At 47.0% G+C, this 24,917-nt stretch overlaps 1 protein-coding gene across 1 annotated transcript; it reads left to right on the forward strand.

Moving 5' to 3' along the window:
* The first annotated feature begins 124 nt into the window (after positions 1-124).
* LOC106911333 (echinoderm microtubule-associated protein-like 6) lies at positions 125-24,225 on the forward strand. Its single transcript, XM_014978116.2, has 42 exons — positions 125-1,337; positions 1,647-1,806; positions 1,924-2,022; positions 2,089-2,157; positions 3,423-3,608; positions 3,690-3,825; positions 4,035-4,236; positions 4,326-4,463; positions 4,567-4,823; positions 4,991-5,200; positions 5,332-5,499; positions 5,657-5,763; positions 5,838-5,938; positions 7,042-7,228; positions 7,306-7,411; positions 8,122-8,215; positions 8,433-8,533; positions 8,639-8,841; positions 9,276-9,387; positions 9,464-9,591; positions 9,856-9,997; positions 10,073-10,225; positions 10,298-10,429; positions 10,541-10,629; positions 10,704-10,871; positions 10,946-11,147; positions 11,753-11,879; positions 11,945-12,023; positions 12,099-12,228; positions 12,308-12,406; positions 13,349-13,369; positions 15,239-15,412; positions 15,620-15,828; positions 15,905-16,062; positions 16,442-16,556; positions 17,845-18,033; positions 18,108-18,280; positions 18,356-18,518; positions 18,596-18,699; positions 19,371-19,524; positions 19,615-19,715; positions 23,418-24,225. The coding sequence occupies exons 1-42, from the start codon at positions 1,141-1,143 to the stop codon at positions 23,440-23,442; spliced, it is 5,868 nt and encodes a 1,955-aa protein (XP_014833602.2). The 5' UTR covers positions 125-1,140; the 3' UTR covers positions 23,443-24,225.
* Positions 24,226-24,917: the final 692 nt, after the last annotated feature.

Consider the following 24,917-nt stretch of genomic DNA (forward strand, 5'->3'; position numbering starts at 1 on the left):
TTACCCAGGTAACAGATATAGTCAGACCTGATCCAGTTCTGGATTCTAATGACCTTTGACCCAGTCAAAGTCGTGCTCGGTTCTGATAGGGTCTGTGGACTGACTGGAGGTCCAGATGGTGGCCAGACCTGGAGAGGATGGACAGTTTCAGCTGCTTTTATTTTGAAGTTCAAAAGGAAGTCCCTCTCCCACTGTTCCAGCCTGACTTGCTCAGCGGTTCATGAGATTCCCGTTAGTATTCCCACTCTGCTCCTGTTTTTGGGTCCAGCGGCTCTCCGTGGCCTTCGGACCCGCCGCCGGTGCCTGTCGGGCGGCCTGCTCCAGCGGGACCTTTCGCTGCGGGCTGCGGTGCCGGTTCGGGGCTGCTGGTTCAGATTGGTTCTGTAATCTTCGGATTTAACGCTGAGCAGACGGCGGAGGGATTTTCTCAGATTCCAGCCTTCGCGGACTCATCAGCGGAATTAATCCTGTGTTCTGGTCGGGTTCGGATCCGCAGCTGATCGAGACCCGGTGGGCTGAACCGATCCGCATCACTGACCCAGGAACAGTTCAGAGAGCCGCTGGATTCTGCCAGGTCCAACCGGATCTTTAAAGGAACCGGTTCTGCGGGTTTGAACTGATTTTGATCCGAACTGGATTCAGATCAGATTAACAGCAGATATTGAAACAGCTGCAGCGCTGAACATCAGGAATAAAATATGATTCCATCTGTTTTCATCATCAATAAATACACGGAAATACTCTGATTCTTCCTCGATTCACGAACACAGAATCAGAATCGGATCATTTCACATATATATATATGTATATACATACATATATATATATAAATTTTTTTAAATATGAAAAAACTTTCCATCCAATCAGAAACAAGTTATCAGTTCACAGCAGAACCAGCTGAGGTTTGATCTTCTAGGCACGAAACCATAGAAACCATGTTGGCGGCCATGTTGGCGGCCATGATGGAGGCAGCCTGAAGGAATCGTCTGCTTTTTATGGGACGACTTACTGACCGTTGCTGTTCTTGCTTCAATCAGGAGGCTGCAGAATGGCATTATGGGAAGTGTAGTTGGAGGTTGCTCAGTTAGAAGCACTTCTGAGAGAGACTACTGCTCCCAGCATCCTTAGCAGCAGAGCGGGATGTCGGACAAAACGGCGCCGCGCTGCCAGCTGCGGCTGGAGTGGATCCACGGCTACCGGGGCCACCAGTGTCGGAACAACCTGTTCTACACGGCGGGGAAGGAGCTGGTCTACTTTGTGGCCGGGGTGGGCGTGGTCTACAACACCCGCGAGCACACCCAGAAGTTTTACCTGGGTCACAACGATGACATCATCAGGTGAGGGGCGGTGCCCAACGCAACCACGGCTTGATTAGTGCAAGACAGGCGGTTGGATGAAGGGGTCAGAGTTCATCCAACCGCCTGTTCATCCAGGCGTTGGATGAATTCACACCTATCCTTCCACCTAAGGATACGTGTGCGTGTGTGTGTTATGCCAGTGAACACACACACTCTGTTCCTGATGGCATCAGCGATCGGGTCACTGAGCCGCCTCCACGCTGCCTCTAGTGGAGAGAAGATGAATTACTTGTTAGGACGTGGTGCTGTTCAGGTAAACGTGGGTTTAGTGACTCGTTCTGTCCGCAGCCTGGCCATCCACCCCGATAAGATCCAGGTGGCGACGGGTCAGGTGGGGAAAGACCCGTACATCTGCATCTGGGACACCTACGCCATGCAGACCGTCTCCATCCTGAGGGACGTCCACACCCACGGAGTCGCCTGCCTTGCCTTTGACTCAGACGGACAGGTAAAGCCACGCCCCCTCTCCGTGGTGGGCGGAGTCCAGAGGATGAATACTACAGTAATTATGACCGAAGCTGCCCTCAGGTCGTGTCAACTGCGTGGTTTATGTCTGTCGTCATAGCGACTGGCCTCAGTCGGACTGGACGCCAAGAACACGGTGTGCATCTGGGACTGGAGAAGAGGGCGGGTCGTCGCCATGGCAACCGGACACTCGGACAGAGTAGGACTGTGGGAGGTTAAAGGTTCTGGAAACGGTTGGGTGCGTAACGCTCTGCTCCTCCCACAGATCTTTGACGTGTGCTGGGATCCGTTCCAGACCAGCCGCCTGGTCAGCTGTGGAGTCAAACACATCAAGGTGAGACAGCGCCCCCACAGGGTCGCAGTGGATCTGCAGCTCACACATCATGAATCATAAAATCTTTGAGTGTTGATGAAAACTTCCAGAAGAGATTAAACTGTTAAACCATTTTATTGACTCTGACATGAATTGGACTAAACACTTGATTTAGAGGTTAGAGATCTGTCTGCTGAAAGACACAGTAGTGAAAGATCTTCTTGCTGTTTCCTCGGTATTTGGTTAAATTGGCTTTAATTCCATGACGATCCTTCCACCTTGTTGTCCCTCAGTCATTTTGTATCTAATCTGCTGCTCTGTTGAGGGACATTGTGAATCTGTCTGTGTCCAAGCTTTAACTTAAATGTTACTTCAATGTTTTTTCGTGATGTTGCCTATTTTGTGAAGCGCACCCGTCCCTCCTGCAGTAAAACAGCTCCTCACCATGATGCTTCCCCTCCCCTGTTCTTTGCAGCTGGGATGATGTTCTCAGGCTTAAGCGCTTTCCTGTTTTCACGACTTTTTCCTCGCTGAGTGGCCTCCCAGCTCACATTGGTACAAGACTTGTTTTTTGGGGGGAAAATGACTCTCTGCTAGCTTCAACAGCATCTTCACAAGGTCCAACCGGTCCATCTCTGGGTCACAGAACCGGTCTCCTTCATGGCTGGCCGTCTCCATGATGTTCATACTTGGACATAACTTTTTGAACTGATGAACTTTGAACCTTCAACTCTCTGGACCCAAGAAAGAACCAGACTGGAGAAGGTTCTGGTTCTGTTCCTGATATATGGGCTGATTCTTTTTATTTTCCATGATGTCACACAAGGAGGCAGAAACTTTCAGGCGTTGCCTTAAAATACATCCACAGGTGTTTCTCCATTTCATTCAGAAGTTGTAGATCAACCAATCAGAAGCTTAAAAACCCATGACATCATCATCATCTGGCCTTTAGCAGAGAGAACTCATTCTTGTAATTCCCACCGACCTGAACCAGGAACCATTTAGCCTGATTGAATGTCAGACAGACAGAATAAAAAGGTTTTGGCTAACTCGGAATCAGTTATAGACTTCAGAATGGTCCGAATTGGACTAGAACCAGTCCAGTTCATTCTAATTCAACCTAGTCACATGGAGTCCAGTTGAGTCCTGATGTTTGTGGTGAAATCCAGGTGATGACCAGATGTGAGTCAGTGCAGCAGGGAGGTGACTGGGTCCAACTGTGTTTGTGAGGTTGAATATCTAAGGCAGGTTTCCAGTTCTGAAGGTGTTCTCTCTCCTGATTGCAGTTCTGGACTCTGTGTGGAAATGCTCTGACTCCGAAGCGAGGCATCTTTGGGAAGACGGGCGACCTGCAGACCATCCTGTGTGTCTCTGCAGCCAAAGATGAGCTGACCTACTCTGGAGCTCTGAACGGAGACATCTATGTATGGAAAGGAATCACTCTGATCCGGACCGTCCAGGCTGCACATGGGGTACCAACTAACACTCCAACATCTTCAGAGCAGAGCCAGCTTGTTTCTAAACTCTGGATTGTTTCGTGCTTCATTGTGCAGGCAGGAATCTTCAGCATGCACGCCTGTGAGGAAGGGTTCGCCACTGGAGGACGTGACGGCTGCATCAGACTGTGGGATGTGGACTTCAAACCAATCACCAAGATTGACTTGAGGGAGGCCGAGCAGGGCTACAAAGGTGTGGAGGTGTTGTCACCTTATCCTGTAGTTGGTAGGGGTCACCCACTGAAATTTAGTCACAAGTACCCAGGAACCTACGTGTACTTTGAGTACACTGGTTCCATGTGTATCCAAGGTCAGCCCCCGTCCTAGCGTCAGGTCAGTCCCAAGGTACCCAGGTGTACCCAGCTTTAGATTGGTTTCAATAACAGGTGTTTTCTTTTTCAGGACTGTCAGTTCGCAGCGTTTGCTGGAAAGCAGACCGAATTCTGGCTGGGACTCAGGACAGTGAGATTTTTGAGGTGATGGTTCGGGACCGGGACAAGCCAGTTCTGCTGATGCAGGGTCACAGTGAGGGTGAGCTCTGGGCGCTGGACCTGCACCCCAAGCAGCCAGTGGCAGTCACCGGGAGTGACGACCGCTCAGTCAGGTTGGTTTAAACTAAAACTCTCCACCGTTGTCTTCCCTTATCTCATTCAACCCCATCTGGGTCTAACCTGTTTGTCTTATCTGTGTCAGGCTGTGGAGTCTACCAGACCACACCCTGCTGGCACGCTGCAACATGGAGGAGTCGATTAGGAGTGTGTCCTTCAATAATGACGGCTCCCAGCTTGCTCTTGGTATGAGGGATGGTTCGTTCACCGTGTTGCGAGTCAGGTGATCTCACTCATTTGTCCTTAGAGTTGCTGCTGCCTCATCAGCTTCATTAGCTGCAAAGGCAAGGTGGGTTTAATGGTCGGTAAAACCTCTTCCTCTGCAGGGACATGACCGAGGTTGTGCATATTAAGGACAGGAAGGAGGTCATCCATGAGCTGAAGTTCTCTCCAGATAGCTCCTTCTTGGCAGTAGGGTCTAACGACGGCTTGGTGGACATCTACGCCGTTGCTCAACGCTTCAAGAAGGTGGGAGAGTGCAGCCGCTCCACCTCCTTCATCACCCATCTGGATTGGTCTGTCGACAGCCGCTTCTTGCAGACCAACGACGGCGCTGGCGAGCGGCTCTTCTACAGGATGCCAGGTATTTATCTCAGAGTCCAAACTGGTCAGGTATAGTTTGAAGAAGCCTGATAAATCTTGAACCCGGCAGGTCGTTACAACTGGTATCAATATGTTCTAAAACCCTAGTTGCATCCCAGTTGTTTGAACTGAGGATTGGTTTTGGATGTGTGTGTTCTGGTCTTGCAGCAGGAAAACTCGTTCCTAAAGAAGAAGCAAAAGGGATCCACTGGATGACCTGGACCGGTACCATCGGGCCAGAGGTGAATGGAATCTGGCCCAAATACTCCAGTGTGACCAATATGAACTCAGTGCATGCCAACTACAGCAGTGCTGTGCTGGTGACCGGGGATGATCTGGGTCTCATCAAGCTCTTTAGATTCCCCTGCCTGAAGAAAGGTTTGTATCTTCCTTAGAACAGGAACATTTGTTAACTCAATGTTTGACAGAGTTTTTAGACCTGGTTCTGAATTTTCTGGGCTATTTCCTGAATGAATACATGAGTTTCTAACAACTGCTTCCTGACACAGGGGCCAAATTTAAGAAGTACATCGGTCACTCTGCCCATGTGACCAATGTTCGCTGGTCTAATGACCTCCAGTGGGTCATCAGCACCGGTGGCGCTGACCACGCAGTCTTCCAATGGAGGTTCCTTCCTGAAGGTGTAATGAACGGTGTTCTGGAGCCGCTTCTTCAAGGTAGATTAAACCTTTATCTCATCTACTGATCAAAGGATCCACGAAAGTTGAGTACATTGAGACCAAAAGGACCTGTCAGAACCACAGACAGAACCATCTGTAGGATCTCAGCACCCTGAAGGGAGCATGTTGTTATTTTCTGGTCTTGATTTCTCAGAGGGCTACGCTGACTCCAACAGTGGCGAGTCAGATTCAGATGTGTCAGACGTTCCAGAGCTCGACTCGGACATCGAACAGGAAGCTCAGACCAACTATGATCGCCAGGTGAGAAGGGAACAGACAGCGTTTACCTTTCTATGACTTGTTTGTGTGTCTGACCCACCAGTGTCTGTCTCCAGGTGTACAAGGAGGATCTGTCACAGCTCAAGAAGAAGCTGATAGGATCCTTGAAGAGACAGAAAGCACCGGAGGAGGGGCTTCGTCTACAGTTCGTTCACGGGTAAAAAAGTTTAAACAGTCAAACATGTCAGTTATAGGTCAATAAACCTTTAATGACCCTTTGCACCTGACATAGCATTCTTCAGAAAGCGGCCCACTCTGCCATGACGGACAGCAAAACAATCTAGGCATGCTTTAACTCCTTTAAAGCGTGTCCAAGCTATACAGTTGGCCACCTAATATCACTTTTATTTTGCTGATTCACTGGTGAAATGGCTGTAAGGTGCTGAGCAGTTGGCTGCACAAACCGATAAGGATGCAAACCAAACTTGTCATTTTACTGTAAACCTTTTGGCAAGGAAAGAAGATGCTGATGGATAGCAGCCATGAGTGAACACACCAGGTTGCCCATGTTTGTTTGCTTCAAATCACAGATTTGAAGCAAACATTTTTTACAAGGTAAGTAACTAAAGTAAGTTAGCTTAACTTGAACCAGGAGAAGCCATGGCTAATCTGGCAAAAACAATTTGGGAAAACAATCAGTACTCCTGTTCCTCACTTCCAACGACATGGCAGTGAAGGGCGCAACATGATTAGGTGACGTAGTTGCAAAGGGTCTACATGAGCTTGGTCTATATGGATCAGTATTAGCCAACGTTCTCTACCTCAGCTTAGATTAGAGGTCTTCAACTCCAGTAAGGAGAGCTAAGATCCTGTAGCTTTCTGACGCACACCTGAGTTCTCACCAGCAACCAGACCTGCAGCTCCGCAGAGGCCTGGAACCCGGTGTTGGATGGTAGCTCTGAAGGACTGGAGCTGGAACCAGATTTAGACCTTTTGAGCAAAAATATAGAGACGTTCTCTTTTAAGAAACAGTTTATTCATGTCCGCTCATCTTCCTGAGGTTTAAATCAGATACAACAGGTAATCTCTCTGCCTTTGTGTTATTTTGTTGATTTAAACCCTATGATGAAGGGACTACAGGTAAACCACACTCACCTGAACACTTTAGAGAGAAAAAGGTTGACTGGACCTGATAATCCACAAAGTTTCCATCATTAGCTCACATTTAGACCCACATTCAGAGCAGTTTTTAGAACACCAGCAGCTTTAATGAGCTGCTCATCACACCCCCTGTGACTTCCTACTTCCTGTTGGCTGCAGGTACCGTGGCTTTGACTGTCGCAACAACCTGTTCTACACCCAGACGGGGGAGGTGGTGTTCCATGTGGCCGCAGTCGCTGTCGTCTACCACCGGGTGCAGCACAGTCAGCGCTTTTACCTCGGACATGACGACGACATCCTCAGCCTCGCCGTTCACCCTCTCAAAGACTATGTGGCATCTGCTCAGGTACGCCCAGCCAATCATAGAGCAGCTTGTTTTGGGACACATTTTAAGGGTTTCTAATTGGCTGTCTCTGTCATTAGGTGGGCAGAGACCCAGCCATCCACATCTGGGACATCCAAACCTTGAAGTGCCTGTCTCTGGTCAAAGGTCACCACAGCAAAGGAATCTGTGCTCTGGACTTTACAGGTCAGTCAAATCTCCCCACAAACTCTTCCACCTCATCTGGAGTTCCTCCAAGCAAACGTAGAGATCATATAATGTCCAGTAAAGCGAACATTTCCATCCAGTGGGACATGTCCTGACCACCTCAACTAGTGAAAAGGTAAATGAAAACTTCTTCTGGTGTTGAAATGTGATGAAACAGAACAACCAATTCAGACTTTGTTTGGACTGAATTTGGACATTAAGGCTAAAACACTTTCATCCAGAATTTACTGAAAAGTTCTCCATGGACATGTCCATTCAGTGTTTGGAGGACATCTTTAGTTGGATCTTATTACTCAGTGAATAGCCAAGAATAAAACCAAACCATATGACCTGGGGACCGTCAGGTTCCTGGTGGCACCGTCACATGCTGTCCATAAAGGTGATGAACAGAACCAACCAGCCGGCCCTAGAACTCCCAGTGTTCAGATCATCCAGGCCCTGGGTGGTCTGTAGTCCAGCGCCACCAGGTGGCAGTCCTTGTCCATAAAACTTTCACCAGCAGGTGGCTTCAGTGACTTCACCTCCAGCTCCTGAACCAATCACAGCTCAGCTCTGCTTTGATGAGCATCATCCAGCGGTACCAGCCTGCTGTCTGTAGGGATCCTTGGAGTTACCTGGCTGGGACATCTGAAACCTCCTGCTGCTCCATATCCAACCCTAATGTGTCCTTTTGTCTCTGTCTGTCCCAGCGGACGGAAAGAGTTTGGTCTCGGTGGGAATCGACGAGTTCCACTCCATTGTCATCTGGGATTGGAAGAAAGGAGAGAGGCTGGCTAAGGCCAGGTAAGTACACCTGGACCCAGGTCTGATGCAGACTGGGTCTAAAACCAGGGTAGTTAACTGACCTTCACCTGTTGGCTACAGCAGTGAGAGGTAGAGTAGAGGTGGCTTCAGGTTATAGTCTAATCTGCTCCAGCATCAGGCCGGATTCTCCCAGTCAGACGGACTGCAGATGGATGTGTCTCTGCCTGATTGACTGAAGTCCTCCTGTGTCCTGCAGGGGCCACAAAGATAAAATCTTTGTGGTGAAAAGCAACCCTTTCAGGGTGGACAAGCTGGTTACTGTGGGAATCAAACACATCAAGTTCTGGCAGCACTCAGGTATGCTTCCTGTCTTCGTTTTAGAAAAGGTTCTGTCTGCAGGAGATGAAGACCTGAGAACCTGACACAAGGAGCCAGGATCCACCGTCTGTTCTCCCCAACTAGGAGGCGGTCTGACGTTTAAACGCGGAATTTTTGGGAACCTTGGGAAGCAGGAAACCATGATGTCAGCATGTTACGGCCGGTCTGAGGACATGGTCTTCTCTGGAGCCACCAATGGAGACGTCTACATCTGGAAGGACACAACACTGATGAAGACCATTAAGGCTCACGACGGACCCGTGTTCACCATGTGCTCCCTGGACAAGGTGACGCATCCAACCAACCAATCATCCATCCATCCATCCATCCAACCATCCAGCCACCCACACACACACACACACACACACACACACATACACACATACATACAGACAGACACCTCAGGTCTTCAGCGACCCATTTCCTCAGTCTTATCAGAACCAGAACCTGGTGAGAGACGTTGAGCTTCTCTGTTCCTCAGATCTGGAACAAACTGCCTGAAAACCTGAGATGATCAGAACCTACCGGCTACTACTGTGTGTTTCTTTCATGGTGTTTATATCTGTATTTTATCATCTTCTTGTTTGATGCAAAAACCTTTCATAGAATAAGGTTTTTGTTAAAAAAAAATGTGTCTGATGTCCCATAGAGCCCCTCGGATTGTCTTACTGTTTGAAAGGACCTAATAAATAAAGTCGTTTTGTGTTGCGTTCACTGTCAGGGTTTTGTGACCGGAGGAAAGGACGGCATTGTGGAGTTGTGGGACGACATGTTTGAGAGATGTTTGAAAACCTACGCCATCAAAAGGGCAGCTCTGTCCCCGTCCTCCAAAGGTGTCCTCTCTGGCGTCCACAGCTTCCCCTCCTAAGGATTCTGCTGTTGGACTGACAATGTCTTCCTTCTGAGCAGGTCTGCTGCTGGAGGACAACCCGTCCATCAGAGCCATCACTCTGGGTCACGGTCACATCCTGCTCGGGACCAAGAACGGGGAAATTCTGGAGATAGACAAGAGCGGCCCAATGACGCTGCTGGTTCAGGTGAGACAAAGAGACTATCCCTGGTGAGATCCTACTGTTGGAAGGAGAGCTGAGCTGTTTGACCTGTAGCAGCCACCGTAGCCTGAAGATCTCAGGTTCCTGGGAAGGTCTGTAGGCGTCCAGCAGACCTGAAGACACCTCCAACACTTCCTTCCTGCTTCTGTCCTTCACTGGAAAACCGAGATGATCATCAGTCCTTCCTCCCTGATCCACTTCTTCTCAGGTACCTCACCTGTGTCTCACCTGTGGTACTTCTATGTTCAGGGTCACATGGAGGGGGACGTGTGGGGGTTGGCAGCCCATCCTCTACTTCCTGTCTGTGCCACTGTCAGTGACGACAAAACTCTGAGGATCTGGGAGCTGTCGACCAATCACAGGATGGTTGCTGTTCGTAAGCTGAAGAAAGGTGACACCTGTTCAGGTAAGCGCAGGTTTTATGCTAGTTTCACTTGGCTAACCTGTATTCTGTGTCACCTGCCAGGTGGGCGGTGCTGCACCTTCTCTCCAGATGGTAAAGCTCTGGCAGTCGGTCTGAACGACGGCAGCTTCATGGTGGTGAACGCTGACACCCTGGAGGACATGGTGACCTTCCACCACCGCAGGGAGCTCATCTCAGATATCCGCTTCTCCTTAGGTACCTGAACTCACTACACAGGTGTGACAAGTGTTGAAGCTGGGTCCCTAAGGTGTCAGGGGTGTTTCACAGATGCAGGAAAGTATTTGGCTGTTGCATCCCATGATTCCTTTGTGGACATCTACAACATCCTGACCAGTAAGAGGGTTGGAATCTGTAAAGGAGCTGGAAGCTTCATCACCCACATCGACTGGGACTCCAGAGGTGGACTCACCTGTTTTACTTAACCTCAGATGTTGACATTTCCCTGGTCCTCATCTTTACCTGATGTTCAAGGTCCCAACCTAACATCTCATTCTGATGTTTTCCCTTCAGGTAAACTCCTCCAGGTGAATACCGGAGCTAAAGATCAGCTCTTCTTTGAGGCTCCACGAGGACGCAGACAGAACATCAGTGTCTCGGAGGTCAGAAAGCATGTCTCTCTGTTTTCTCTGAGGCGTTTGTTCCCCAAAGGTCATAGTGCTGTTTCTGTGTCCAGTTTGAGAAGATGGACTGGGCCACTTGGACATCCGTTCTGGGTCCCACCTGTGAAGGAATATGGCCATCATTCAGCTTTGTGAACGCTGCTTCACTCACCAGAGACCAAAAACTTCTCGCCACAGGAGATGATTTTGGCTTCGTCAAACTGTTCAGCTTCCCGTCCCGGGTGAGTCCAGAGACAGAGTCCAAAGTTGGTTTTCCTTGAGGATCTCTGTTCATCTCATCAGTCTCTTCTCCCAGGGTCAGTTTGCTAAGTTTAAGAAGTACGTGGGTCACAGCACCAATGTGACGAACGTGCGCTGGTCCAATGATGATGCAGTGCTTCTGTCTGTGGGCGGAGCTGACACGGCGCTGATGATCTGGACCAGAGAGCCGCCGGGCCACAAGGAGAGCAAAGCTGTGGACAGCGAGGAGTCGGACGATGACCCTGAGGAGGACGGAGGTAACATCAGAGGAGGAAGGAGGTCATAGTGAACGTCTGGCTGGTTGGTTCTCTGGTTCTGCACTCAGATCGTTGGGGGCTCTCAGGTTGATTTGAGTTTTAGAGATGCAGTTGTAACCACTAGTTGTGCTAACCCTAAAGACCTAATCACAAACATTAGCTGCACTAATGCTAAGTGCTACAGCAACATGGTATTTAGGTGAATCCAACTTCAAACATATTGAAACATATAACACATGTGCTACATCATAGCATAGCGCCCTCAGCAGGGTCATATCTGTCATTACACACCGACCTGTACAATTTACAGGAAGTGATTCTTTGGAACAGGCTTTTCACTCATCATTTCAGTTTTATAGTTGAATTTTGTTATCTCACATTTTCAAAATTAGCCCAAGTGCTAAAGCAAATGAAAAAATAGCTCTTCTATTGGCACATTAGCAGATTTGTGGACTTGTGTCCACCACTGCAAAGATGTTTTCTGAGAATGGCAACGTTCTGGTCAAGGACAACACCAACCTTCAGCACCCAGGGCCACGGCACCGCCATCCAGAGTGAGTAGAATTGTCTGAGAAACAGTAATTGGTGAATTTCTGTTTTTTTAGGATACGACAGTGATGTGGCTCGGGAGAAGGTGGTGGACTATATCACTAAGATCTACTCAACAAGCATCAGGAACATGACAGGAACCAAGCCCCACCTGCAGCACAGAGAGCTTCCTCTGGAGGACAGGTAACCTGAAGGCCTCCTGATGAGTTCAGGTGCAGTTTGTTGTTAACGCTGCTCTTCCTGTTCAGGCCTCCTGTGAGCCGGGCCGTCCCGCTGCCTGACAAACTGCTGAAGGACAACATGACTAAGAAGAGGAAAGCGGTGGAGGTCGGCACATGGCATCTCCTTGATAACGTCCAACACGTCCTGACATCGGCTCTAACTGCTGTCTGCGTCTGTTAGGAGCTGCTGCTGGAACACGTCTTTGGCTACCGAGGCTTCGACTGCCGCAACAACCTGCACTACCTCAACGATGGCGCCGACATCGTCTTCCACACCGCCGCTGCTGTCGTCATCCAGAATCTGTCTGCCGGTGCGTAGAACCATCAGTCACCGTCAGTCATTGCCAATGTTGCTCATGAGGTCATTTTTCTGGCTTCCTGTCCTGACAGGAACTCAGAGTTTCTACCTGGAACACACAGATGACATTCTCTGTCTGACGGTCAACCAGCACCCAAAGTACCAGAACATCATCGCCACTGGACAGATCGGTAAGTGTGAGAACGCAAACCTTCACATCACCTTCAGGTGATCTTACCTGTGGCTCAGGTAGCAGTAGCGTAGCAGAGAAAGTTCTGGTTCATGATCATAATAAGATCACTGGCTGGTTCCATCAGAAAGTAGGAGTGCTAAGTAGAACATCTAAAAGAACCTTTTCAGTAAACCCCACGACCACCTGAGTAAAAGTTTGAATGAACTTGTTTGGAATGTTAATAACAGGCAATGATGTTTGGTTTTATGTCACAATCTGATAAAATATCTCAGCTAATTTCGTTTAGTTCTGAAGCAGCTCAAGTGTCATGAAGAAAGTTGTTTCAGATCATGTCCTATCAGGTTGGGTTCTCTAAGACCCAGTTCATTTAGTCAGATTGTTTCAGCTCAGATTCTTACAGGTCAGGATTCCTGAGGTCAGGTTCTTATTGGTTGAGTACTAGAAGTCCTTGCAGGTTGGGTCCGTTCTGGTCTGTTCTGGTGGAAAGCTCATTTGTAGGTCCCACAGGACCATCCATGTAGTGAAGGTTCCCAGGTGAACCAAGCTCAACTTGTAAAGGTGTAGGACCTGCTGGTTCTCAGAAGAATAATCTGCAATCTATCGAAGAGTTCAGTCTTCATTTGAAGCTGCAGGAATGGAGAACCAACTGAACATAAACTGGGGGCTTGTCCGGGATTCTGTCTTGGACAAGCTCCCAGTTTCTGCTACAACCCGGCTTTCCTGCAGGTCCAGTGAGGCTGTAGAGCAGTGTAAGGCCACCAGAGGGAGCCAGGTGTTTGGTAGCTGATCCATGTTTCCTCCTGTCAGAGGATGTAGTCAGAGTGCAGGTCGTTAGCTCCTCTGCACATTGCTTTCATGCATGACTGGCTGCTTTTGGTCCATCACACCTTTCCTTCTTTTCCACTGCTTCCTCATTGTCACCGCCTCTCTTCGCCACCAGGTGACATCTCTGACCTGCCAGGTGAGGCTGCCTCTACTTTCCTCATCGTGCTCATCATCATTCACACACATGTTTCTGTTTGCTCTGCTGTGTCGTCTGCTGTCGGTGTGTAGAGACCGAGGTGTCCGGTGAGTACCAGTGGTCAGGGTCCGGGTCGAGTCCGACCCATGTCTGTTCTGTCCTAGACTAGATCTGCTCTCATGTGGGCTCGGAAAACACTCGCTGCAGAACCTGCAGGTGAAGGAAGCTCTGACCTGAAACTGGACGCTTGTTGTTTCCGGTGTCATCAGGCAGAAAAGTGACGCATCAAGTTTTTTCTTTTTGATTCCAGACTGAAAGAAAAATGGTTCCCAGTTTTTATTCTGGCAGTAATAAAATAATTTATTATTTCAAAGGAAGTAATTATTCTGATCTGATTAGATTCTACTTTAGATGGGTCACGGTTCCGAATGTTGAAGTTTCAGTAGCAGGAGAGGTGTTCCCCCTGGAGGTTTACCGGGACCACGGTTTTTACCGGACTCTCCTGGTTCTGATCCTGATAACGATTAAGATTTTTCCAAAGGATTCTGGTTTCACCATCAGTCTGAGCCTGTAGTTTCCTGTTCTGACCCGATAAATGACAGAACCCGACCAGAACCAGGTTCTGTATTGAGTGTTTTCATCAGGATGATGATGTGGCAGACAGGAAGTAGCAGCATTCCTGCGTAGCGCCCCCTAGTAGCACACCTGGGCCGATTGTTCCCCATGTAGAACTGACTGATGGTTGGATTGGTTCTGTTTCTGCCCTGTTTGGACCGGGTCCTGTCAGATGAACTTAATGATTTATCTGTTGATGGTTCTGATCTGAATGAACATTTCCTCTTCCTGTCTGCAGGAAGTGACGATTTTATTGCATCCGGCCTTCCTGTTAACCCTCGCTTTGCCTGTGGTGTTCTCTCCACCTGAACTGCTGGGTCCCTCCCACTGTCCCCACTCTGTCCCTCCCACTGTCCCCACTCTGTCCCTCCCACTGTCCCCACTCTGTCCCTCCCACTGTCCCCACTCTGTTGGTGAGATCTGGATCCTGCCTTGCTTTCTGGCTACGGTGCTGAGTCAGCATTCCTGCTCTCTTCTGGGGCAGAACCAGCGTCTACATTCACATGCTAATGGTGGTTAGCTACTACTGCCTTGGGGCAGTCTGACAGAGGCAAGGCATTGACACCACCTGCTGGTGGGGCGGGGTTTGAACCAGCAACGGGTTACCGGACAAACTCCTGCCTCCTGAGCCACTGTCAGAAGTTACTGTTGTAACTGTGAAGCGTCCCAGTACCACTGGGTGGCTTGGGTCGGAGAGCAAGTGCACCAGGTGCAGAGGCTACAGCCCTCGACTCGGTTGACCTGAGTTAGATTCCTGGTCTCAGGCCATTTGCTGCATATCTTCCCCTTCTCTCTCTTCCCTATGTCCACTTACTGTTCAATTAAACCACTAGAGACTAAAAAGTTATTGAAAATAAACAAGTGGCACAGTATTGAGAAATAAGATCAGGTTGAGAGAATCAAGATCGAAAGCAATCTGCTACGTACCATGAGCTAGCAGGAAGTGACATGACCCAAACAAACCTGGATCCTCTCAACCTCCTCATGGTTGGGTCATTATTTGCTGGTATCAATATCCTGTGAACTGAAAACTTTGATTGTTAATGTTCCATAATTAGAAGATAATCAGAAGGTCCAGTACAGAATGATCTGTTCTTTAGCTAACAGATAATTTTTCAGCGCTACAAGGAAGTTTATGTCTTGCTGGGATTCCTAGATTGTGTGGTTCCTTGACTCCAGCAGTTTCTGTGACTCTAGATCTAGTGTTTTACAGGCTCTGACTTTGGTTCTCTGTCTCTGGTTGTCCTCTCACAGGTCTTGCTCCATCCATCCATGTGTGGGATGCAATGACCAAGCAGACTCTTTCCATCCTGCGATGTTCCCATGCTAAAGGCGTAGGTTATGTCAACTTTAGTGCAACAGGGAAGTTACTGCTGTCGGTGGGGGTGGAACCTGAACATACCATCACGGTGTGGAGATGGCAAGAAGGTAAGTTATGAAGCTGGAAACATGGAAGCATCTCTCTGCTGTCAAGGACCAGCGGTCTCACTCTTATTTCACATTTAAACATCTGAAAACTCAGAACTGCAGTTAGAATCCTGCCAAAGCATCTGTTGAAGTAGAGAAGAAACATTACCTGTTTTGCTTTTGCTGCATGTGAAGCGCGGACAACCTGACCCTTTACCTCCATGACAGGCACCAAGGTGACCAGTAAAGGCGGTCACGCTGAGCGGATCTTTGTGGTCGAGTTTAGACCCGACTCAGACACTCAGTTTGTGTCGGTGGGAATCAAACACATCAAGTTCTGGACACTGGTTGGTGGTTCCCTCATGTATAAGAAAGGTGTGATTGGCTCGGTGGAGGATGGCCGCATGCAGACCATGCTGTCTGTCGCCTTTGGTGCTGTAAGTCCTAGTTATATGTAGTCCATTTATGTCTACCAAGTTTTAGTTTTATTGTAAATCAATGTTTTCGTCCTAGAATAATCTGACATTCACTGGTGCAATAAATGGAGATGTGTATGTCTGGAGGGAGCACTTCCTGGTCCGAGTAGTGGCGAAGGCGCACAGCGGTCCCGTCTTCACCATGTACACCACGCTGAGAGACGGACTCATCGTCACTGGAGGGAAGGAAAGGCCGTAAGGAATTGAACTCACCTTTAGAGCTGTAGTCAGGGGTTAGTCAGGGTACTAAGACTTTCCCAGTCAGAAGGTTATCATAATGTTGTTTTACACATGGCTCTATGTGAGATGTTCTTGATCCATTAAATCTGGTCTTTTAACAAGACCCCTGGCTATCATCAATGTTCTGCAGATACTTTAGAAGAAAGAAACATCTCTGAGAACCTAAAACTGGTCCAGTTTCTCTGCATCCTCATTGTTCTGGGATCCAGCCGTCAGTCCCATTGGCTCTGTATTTGTCAGTGTAGGATGTGAAGGCCAGATCCTTTATTCAGAAAGACTTACTCTGTCTCCAGAGGAGTAGGTTGTGTACTCCATTAGGGTGTTTCTTTCACAGGACCAAAGAGGGGGGAGCTGTGAAGCTTTGGGACCAGGAGATGAAGCGCTGCAGAGCCTTTCAGCTGGAGACTGGTCAGCCAGTTGAGAACGTTCGATCTGTCTGCAGAGGGAAGGTAAGGCCCACAGTCTGCTTCTGACCTGCAGGCAATACTAAGAATGTAAAGACAGTCTCTTCACCGTCTAAGTGTCCATGCTTTTAGACAAGAACTAGAGAGGCCTTTCTCTCTTGCTCTCAGTGAAGGCGGACTCTTTTTCCCTCTGCTCCCTCCCTACCCATCTTCTCCCTGCTTACTTTGTTTTTCTGTTGCTTTTTTGAAGCCTTTCTTTGCACATCCTCCAAATCTACAAATTATGGATCTGGTCAGCTGCTCTCAATGCAATTGATCAAATTGTCTCGAGGAGAAGACTGGGCAGAGGAAAGCCCTCCTGTCCTACAGGGACACACCCAGAGGGATACATCCTGGATTTATTTGGATTCATGATAACAGGATTTCTGTTTGGAGTTGGCAGATACCTGGCATGTCGACAAATTTGTGACGGATTGGGCCGACTAGCAGACACTCAGACTGACACGGTGACAGAGACGCAAGTTGGATGTGATTCTTGCTGAGACTCTAAAACTCTGTAGCAGGAAGGAATCGATCCTGGAGAAGTTGCTAGTTTTGGTTCAGTGGAACGGCCACACTAATTTGGATGATTGGAATTAACAGAGATGTATCGGTGAGACTTTAGGGCAGGTTAAAATTTAAAATCTACCCGACCTAAAGCTTTCTGCATCTGAACTGGCTCCCCTGTGTTAGCCTGGACTGGCTGGCGATCTCAAATCTCCTGGAAGATTTGTGAACGTAACGCTCCTTCTCTCCTCACTCCCTTCTGAAATCATCCGTGTGACTGTGGAGCAGAGCGCTCCCAAGGACTGGCTCCTGGATAACCATCATATCAGACTGTTGCCTGGGAGACCGAGCTGCATGGTTTCATGGTCATACACATGCAACACACAAACACAGGAAGCAGATGCACTGTGATGTCACCGCCTTTTGCTGGCTTCATGTCTGAGCCTTATCTTGCTATACGTGCCATATCCTTCCCAATGTTGTCATTTCATTCTACCAATTCTTATTAGTTAGAACAAATTTAAGATCCAGGAAAATTCCTATTAGTTTATAAATTACAGACTACTTATTCTTACTCTTATTAAACATGAGGAACCAATATATAGTTTTTACCTTTTGGTTTGTTATTTTGTTTGTATTTCCTTCTAGTTCATATAAAACACTTTGAACTGCCTTGTTGCTGAAAATCTGCTATATAGATCAAATTACCTAACCTTATCTTGCTGTGCTCAATCCAAGGTCCTGATCTTCTGAAACCTCTAATCTTTTCTGCCTCTGTTTGCTGCAGGGTAAGATTCTGGTGGGAACCAAAGACGGGGAGATCATAGAGGTTGGAGAGAAGAATGCTGCTTCCAACACCATGATCAATGGTCACACTAAGGGAGGAATCTGGGGTTTAGCATCGCATCCTTTCAAAGATGTCTTCATCTCTGCTAGTGATGATGGGACCATACGCATCTGGGACCTGGCTGACAAGGTACTGACCTCCAGGGTCCAGTCTAGCCTTCAGATTTCCTGCAGTGCAAACTTTAATTTGTTTTGCTGCTTTAGAAACTCCTGAACAAGGTGAGTTTGGGTCACCCTGCCAAGTGCACATGCTACAGCCCCAATGGGGAGATGGTTTCCATCGGCATGGAGAATGGCGAGTTCATCGTGCTGCTGGTCAACTCCCTCACTGTCTGGGGCAAAAAGAGAGACCGCAGTGTCTCCATCCAGGACATTCGGTAAGTAAGGCAGTGCATTAGAGCTGAACTCCTCTGTGTGGTGTCTGTGAAAATCTGAGGCTTGTTGTGGTCCAGGTTCAGTCCAGATAACCGGTTCCTGGCAGTGGGTTCAGTAGAAAGTGCTGTAGATTTCTATGATCTGACTCTCGGCCCGTCACTCAACCGAATCGGTTACTGTAAGGACATCCCTGGCTTCGTTATTCACATCGACTTCTCTGCTGACAGCAAACACATCCAGGTGATCTGGGTTGAAGGTTTGGGTGTTTGACTGATCTCTGCAGCCTCTAATAGTTCACATGTTCACCTTGTTGTCAGGTGTCCACCAGCACCTACACTCGTCAGGTCCATGAAGTCCCCTCAGGAAAGATCGTCACAGAGCTGCACGTCATTGAACGCATCACCTGGGCGACCTGGACCAGGTAAGACTGACACCGAGGTTGGGAAATGCAGCGTTTGGTGGGTTAGTAACAGTTCCATCCATCTGGTGCCGGTAGTTAGAAAGCTTGATGTCTGACTTGGTTCTGGTCCAAACCTGAAGGTTCCCCATAACTCTGATAGGCTCGCTGAGGAGCCAATGAGAAGACAGGTTCTGACTGGTTCTGACTGAGTTCTGAAAGGTTCTGACTGGTTCGGACTGGGTTCTGACTGGTTCAGACTGGTTGGGACTGGGTTCTGACAGGTTCTGACAGGGTTCTGACTGGTTCGGACAGGTTCTGACAAGTTCTGACTGGTTCTTACTGGGTTCTGACTGGGTTCTGACTGGTTCTGACAGGTTCTGACAGGGTTCTGACTGGGTTCTCACTGGTTCTGACTGGTTCTGACAGGTTCTGACTGGGTTCTGACAGGTTCTGACTGGGTTCTCACTGGTTCTGACTGGTTCTGACAGGTTCTGACAGGGTTCTGACTGGGTTCTCACTGGTTCTGACTGGTTCTGACAGGTTCTGACTGGGTTCTGACTGGGTTCTGACAGGTTCTGACAGGGTTCTGACTGGGTTCTCACTGGTTCTGACTGGTTCTGACAGGTTCTGACTGGGTTCTGACAGGTTCTGACTGGGTTCTGACTGGTTCTGGGTTTCTCTTGATTCTCCAGCATCTTTGGTGATGAAGTTCTGGGCATTTGGCCGCGGAACGCCGAAAAGGCCGACGTCACCTGCGCCTGCGTTTCCCACGCCGGCCTCAACCTGGTGACCGGAGACGACTTCGGCCTCGTCAAGCTCTTCGATTTCCCTTGCCCGGAGAAATTTGTAAGAGACAGAGTCTGCCCGGAATGTATTCCAGACCCGGCAGAACCAGGTCAACCCGTCACCCTGTCCTCTCTCTGGCCGTCCCTCCAGGCGAAGCACAAGCGCTACTTCGGCCACTCGGCTCACGTCACCAACGTCCGCTTCTCCTGCGACGACAAATACGTCATCAGTGCCGGAGGCAGCGACTGCAGGTCAGAACCAGGTCATAACTAATGAGATCCGAGAAGTTTCTAAAGATAGACGTTATCCTGTTAATACTGAAATATTTAAATATCACCTAATGTTCATTTTCTCACAATTCTGAGGAAACCGTCACTCATCTTTTTTGGGACTGCTCTTATATTCAAATATTTTGGAAAGATGTCTTTTTACTCCAAAAAGAAAATTTGAAATAGATGTACTGCAGTGTTGTGTTCAAGACCACCTAACCCGAGACCAAGACAAGACCAAGACCAGAGCGTATCGAGACCGAGACAAGACCAAGACTTAGGGTCCGAGACCAAGTCAAGACCAAGACCGAGGGAAGTCGAGACCGAGTCAAGACCAAGACCAGCGCCCCACGCTACATGATACTATAAAATGTGAAATATGATCAAAATTACTTCTCAAATTGATCTGAAAGATCCATATTCACATAAAAACACCTACATATTAAATACTTAATAAAATTAATCAATATAAATTTTTCTTCCATCTCTGTGCTACAATCCGCGGTGGTCTCGTGCCATCCTTAAAAAGATAACGCCCTGGGTGTTTGCCCATATTACTCATGTCAGAAACCACCACTGTTGCACCATTAAACATAGCAATTGAGGCAATGCCCTGACGGTAAATAACGCTCAACTATGAACACTGACCAAGGAGCAACAAGCAAGAAGTAACCAATCACAAGACGCTCACCGTAACTGTTCTCACCCTCTCTCCCACTACATGAAACCAGGTAGTCTGACACCATGGCAGACTACCATTACAGCTGCCACTTTGACCGAAAACAATCAAAGAGCAATGTACATGCTCTGTGTGCTCTTTCGTTCTTGTTTTATTTATTTGTTAATTAAAAAATATCAATGTACATAATTAAATAAAATAATGATAGCTGCTGCAGTGTACGCAGGGGATTACAAGAACAAAGAAGAGTGTTCTGTCAGGTCAGCATATGCTGTCAGATCGTCATACGCTTAGCACAAACCCACGGCTATATCTGTCAGACATGTCTTTACTATATTATTTTATTTAATTAGCAACATAGAATCATGACGTAGATCATTATACACTTTATTAACAGTTGTATGGCATCTTGACTTAGCGGTTAAGTAGGTTAATGAGTTTTACACGGGCGTGTGTTGTAGCTGACTCCAGCTGCAGCCAGACCTGCTTTAAATACAATTTGAAAAAACAATGCATGTATATCTACATAGTTATCATGGAAAACAATTTAATGACTTATTTTCATCATAACTTGTTGTGTATGGTGAGCTGACAACTCCTCTGACTGTCGGACTTCTTAATGCGCAGGCATGGTACTCACTGCATGTATGCTATTCTGACAGCGTATGGTAATCTAATGGGCTCTTTGCACCTACGGCGTTGACGTTACATCTCAAGGAGCTAATGCGGCTCACTTGTTTCCGCTTTGAGTTACCATGACTGGTAGAAAAGACCAAGTCATATTTCAGATGCAAAAAACGCAATACTATGAACATTGTTGTCTTCCTAATATAATGAGCTTTTAAGTTTTCATTAATTTCCAAGCGATCCTGAATTAAGAAGATGGCTTGTAAATATTTGTCACTACCAGTTAAAGCTAACGCTGCACAACACAAAGTTTGCAGCCTTCACTTCAGCCTAAAACTACCGGGGATACGGATGGTAAATAAAGGAGCCTCCCTGAGTTATTTCCATGGAATCACTTCTGTATTCAGCCTGAAAGAGTTTATGGGAACGAGAGAGCAGACCAGAGCCAGACAGCCAAGCAACTGATCCGCCTGTACATACTGCTGTAAACACCGTCCTATCTGAGCTCTTCACAAGAAACATGCAAAGGTAATAAAACGAAATAACATGGAGACATGAAGCAACACGGTCATATTTTTCTAAAAGCAGCAACTTTGAACCTGAACCATCAGATGAACCAGATCTCTGACACCAGAGCTGCGCTACTGTTAAGCTATGGGGCTTGTTGAGCTTCATCAGGTTTTGGAAGCTAAAAGCCCGAACCGGAACCGAACCCCATTAGTCTGACACTAACGACTTGAAAATAAGATAAATACATTGTCCGTTAGAATGTTTAGATACTTAAATAGCACATTTTTACAAGAACAATGTCCGAGAATATTGCCTACTAGCATAAGCTAAGGTTAATGTTAGCCACAAAGTTTAAGTAAAACTCACCTTTGTATCACTAAATGTAAAACGAGGCATACATCTAAAACCTTTCTCCAGCTGACTTGTTGGGGCTTCGGATCGATGTACAAACCTTGGCCAAGCCCTGAAAGCACCTATTGTAAAAGGCCATTTTCAATAGATCGGAAACAATCGAGCCGCTTTTCCCCGAACGCGGAAGCTGAGGTGCAAAGAGTCCATAGAACGACTCTCAGTGACACTCCAGTCCTATCTAAGTACAGAGACAAGCAGATGAATCGTACTGTTCCTGAATGTCACATCACCATATTGCAGGGGAGAGAAACAGAAACACGTATTTGGCAAGTCACATTATTGGTTGGATTTTAATCGGTGTGTTTTGCATCCACTGAAAACAAAGATGTTAACAAATAAACTAGACAGTATGCTGCACGTTTAGTGATATTTTAACAGTTGCGGTCTCGACTGGTCTTGAAATAAAATACCGAGTCCTTAGCGTCCGAGACCGAGACCAAATGCGGTCGAGTCCGAGACCGAGACCATCAATAAATGGTCTCGAGACCGGTATCGAGACCGAGACCGTTCTCGAGTACCACAACACTGATGTACTGTTTAACTTTAAAGCTATTTTATGTGGCTTTTTCTGTTTAAACACTACAAAAAATAGTCTTTGCTATAAACTTAATATTAATTTAAATATCCACAGCTGCAAATTTCTGAAGTTGCAACCCAAATTGAATACTTTATCTGCCTGTTTCTTCATATTTGTATTCTCTGACGTTCTGTATCAATAATAAATCCTTAAAGAATACTTCAGTTTTCAGCCCTAATTTGCTGTATTTAACCTTTTCCTGTTGTAATTTTTGCTCTTTAACCTTCCTTAAGCCTCATTGTTCTTTTAGTTACTGTTTATGTAACTTGTACATATTATTGTAAAAAAAAAAAAAAAAAAAAAATAGGTCAGAACCAGCAGCTCTGCTGGTTCTGGTTCTGTTTCTGCTCAGCAGTGATTCCTCCATTCTGCCTTTAATTTTCTCAGGAGGTTTTGTGTTTATGCAGCTGGGTTGGGTTTTTAGCCCGTTAGAACATTTCATCACATTATTGGTCGAATGTGGTGTCAGTCTAAAGGAGCGGCTCTGGGCTGCCCAATAAAAGCGTCATAATGGACCCGGCAGAGTTTAAACCCTTAAATCTCAGCCCAGAAAATACAATGGAAAAACGACACGCGGGTGATAATAATAGTAGATTAATAATAATAATTGATTAAAACCTGAAAACACTGAGCAGCTTTCAGAAACATGCCGTGATCCGAGTGTAACTGAATAGGATAATTTTTTGTTTAATAGTGAAAAATGATTTTTATTATAATTTTAACTTATTTTATTATAACGATGGAAAAATTGATTAAATGTTACAATTTAGAAAACTGTAATTAAATGTTCATTACTAAAACTGAGTATTGAGGCTGGTAACCATGGCGACTGTGTGGCTGCTGCAGGCTGAAACATCTGGAGCTCTTCTCTTCTCTGCAGCCTGTTGGTGTGGCGGTGCCAGTGAGTCCTCCTCTTCCTCTGATGAAGGCCCCCAAACCTCCAGGCCTGTGATTGGCTGAAAGGGACGACCCTGTGTGTGTTTCAGGTTTTTTGTTCTCTGTAGATCCGTGGAGAAACGTCTGATCTCCACCTGTAGCTGTCATGTGACGTGTTTTGGTGTCAGTTTGTGCCTTTTTTAAAATCTCTGACCAAACATTTGATACAGATTATTTTACTGGTGGTGCTATAATCTTTTAGGGCTTTTACATGTGGATGCTGTTGTGTTTGTGTCATGTGATGATGATGATGCAGATCACTAAAAATGAAGAAGATGGATTGGTGTTTGATCCCAGCCGTTAAAACCTGAGATCATCTGTAGAAACTAGTAAAGATTTCTACCTCTGAAAACAGCTGTGTAGAGAACAGATGTAGGTGACGCTTTGAGCCACACGGTGGTGCTGTTTCCTCCCTCTCATCTAAATGCTGCCTGAACATTTAAAGGGAATAAACTCTTCATGTTGCTGTGGACAGAAGTTCTGTCTGAATCTGAAAATACGAGCAACAAAAATTCTGATCCAACACGGCCTCATGTAGCGCTGCTGAAGTCCAGCTCCGATCGGGTCAAATCCGGTTCCGATTTCAACCTGGAAGAGTCTCTGTGGTTCAACTCGAGCTGAAGAACCATCTGGACCTTTGTGGCTCCTGCGTGATCGCTTCCTGATTCAGAAGGTCCGAATCTGAACCGGGTCTGAACCAGGACAGAACCTTTTAATCAAAAAGAAATAAAACAGTCACATGAGAGCACAAATTGAGCGTTTCTGTTGTTTTATTGAATGATTTGATGGTGGCCATGTTTAGGTCCATTTTCAGAACCAGTTCCTCCCAGTTCAGTAAAACAAGTCCAGACAGGAATCACCATAGTAACCGTGTTGTTTGGACTGGTCCAGGCATCCAGGATGATGAAACTCTGAATTTGCAGCATTAGCCCAGATTGTTTTCATCAGTGGTTTGATAACTTCTGTTTTTAAAGCCTGGGGAAAACAGCTGGTGAGCGGGTGGGACATGGACTCGGAGCCCGAGGAGCTCCAGGATCTCAGCCAGTTTAGAAACGTCTTGTTGTGGTGGGAGGAGTCAGATCAGAGCAGGCTCCTTTAAGCTAGGCAGGGGCGCCGCCAGGAATCTTGGGCCCCCTGACAAAAAACTTTGTTTGGGCCCCCCTGTGCAGCTGCTGTTGCAATTTTTTGAGTCTATTTGACCCATAAAAAGTGTCACAATTTTAAAGGCCTGCATCTGCTTTGCTTTCTTTGGTTCAATACTGATAATCAGCACAATATTTACTGCTCATGAATCTAACATCCAACAGTCCACATCCAGTATGCAGGTAGGTTGTTTATTTTTTTCTATTAGTTTTAGATACTGAAATGTCTCCCCATGAGCAACAGTCAAAAGCAACGAGCAAAATATACATAAAGCAATCCAGACTTCTCAAAATGTTGCATT

The sequence above is a fragment of the Poecilia mexicana genome, unplaced genomic scaffold (assembly GCF_051168715.1).
Source record: "Poecilia mexicana isolate PSO_F unplaced genomic scaffold, ASM5116871v1 scaffold_1, whole genome shotgun sequence".
Taxonomy (NCBI): Eukaryota; Metazoa; Chordata; class Actinopteri; order Cyprinodontiformes; family Poeciliidae; genus Poecilia; species Poecilia mexicana.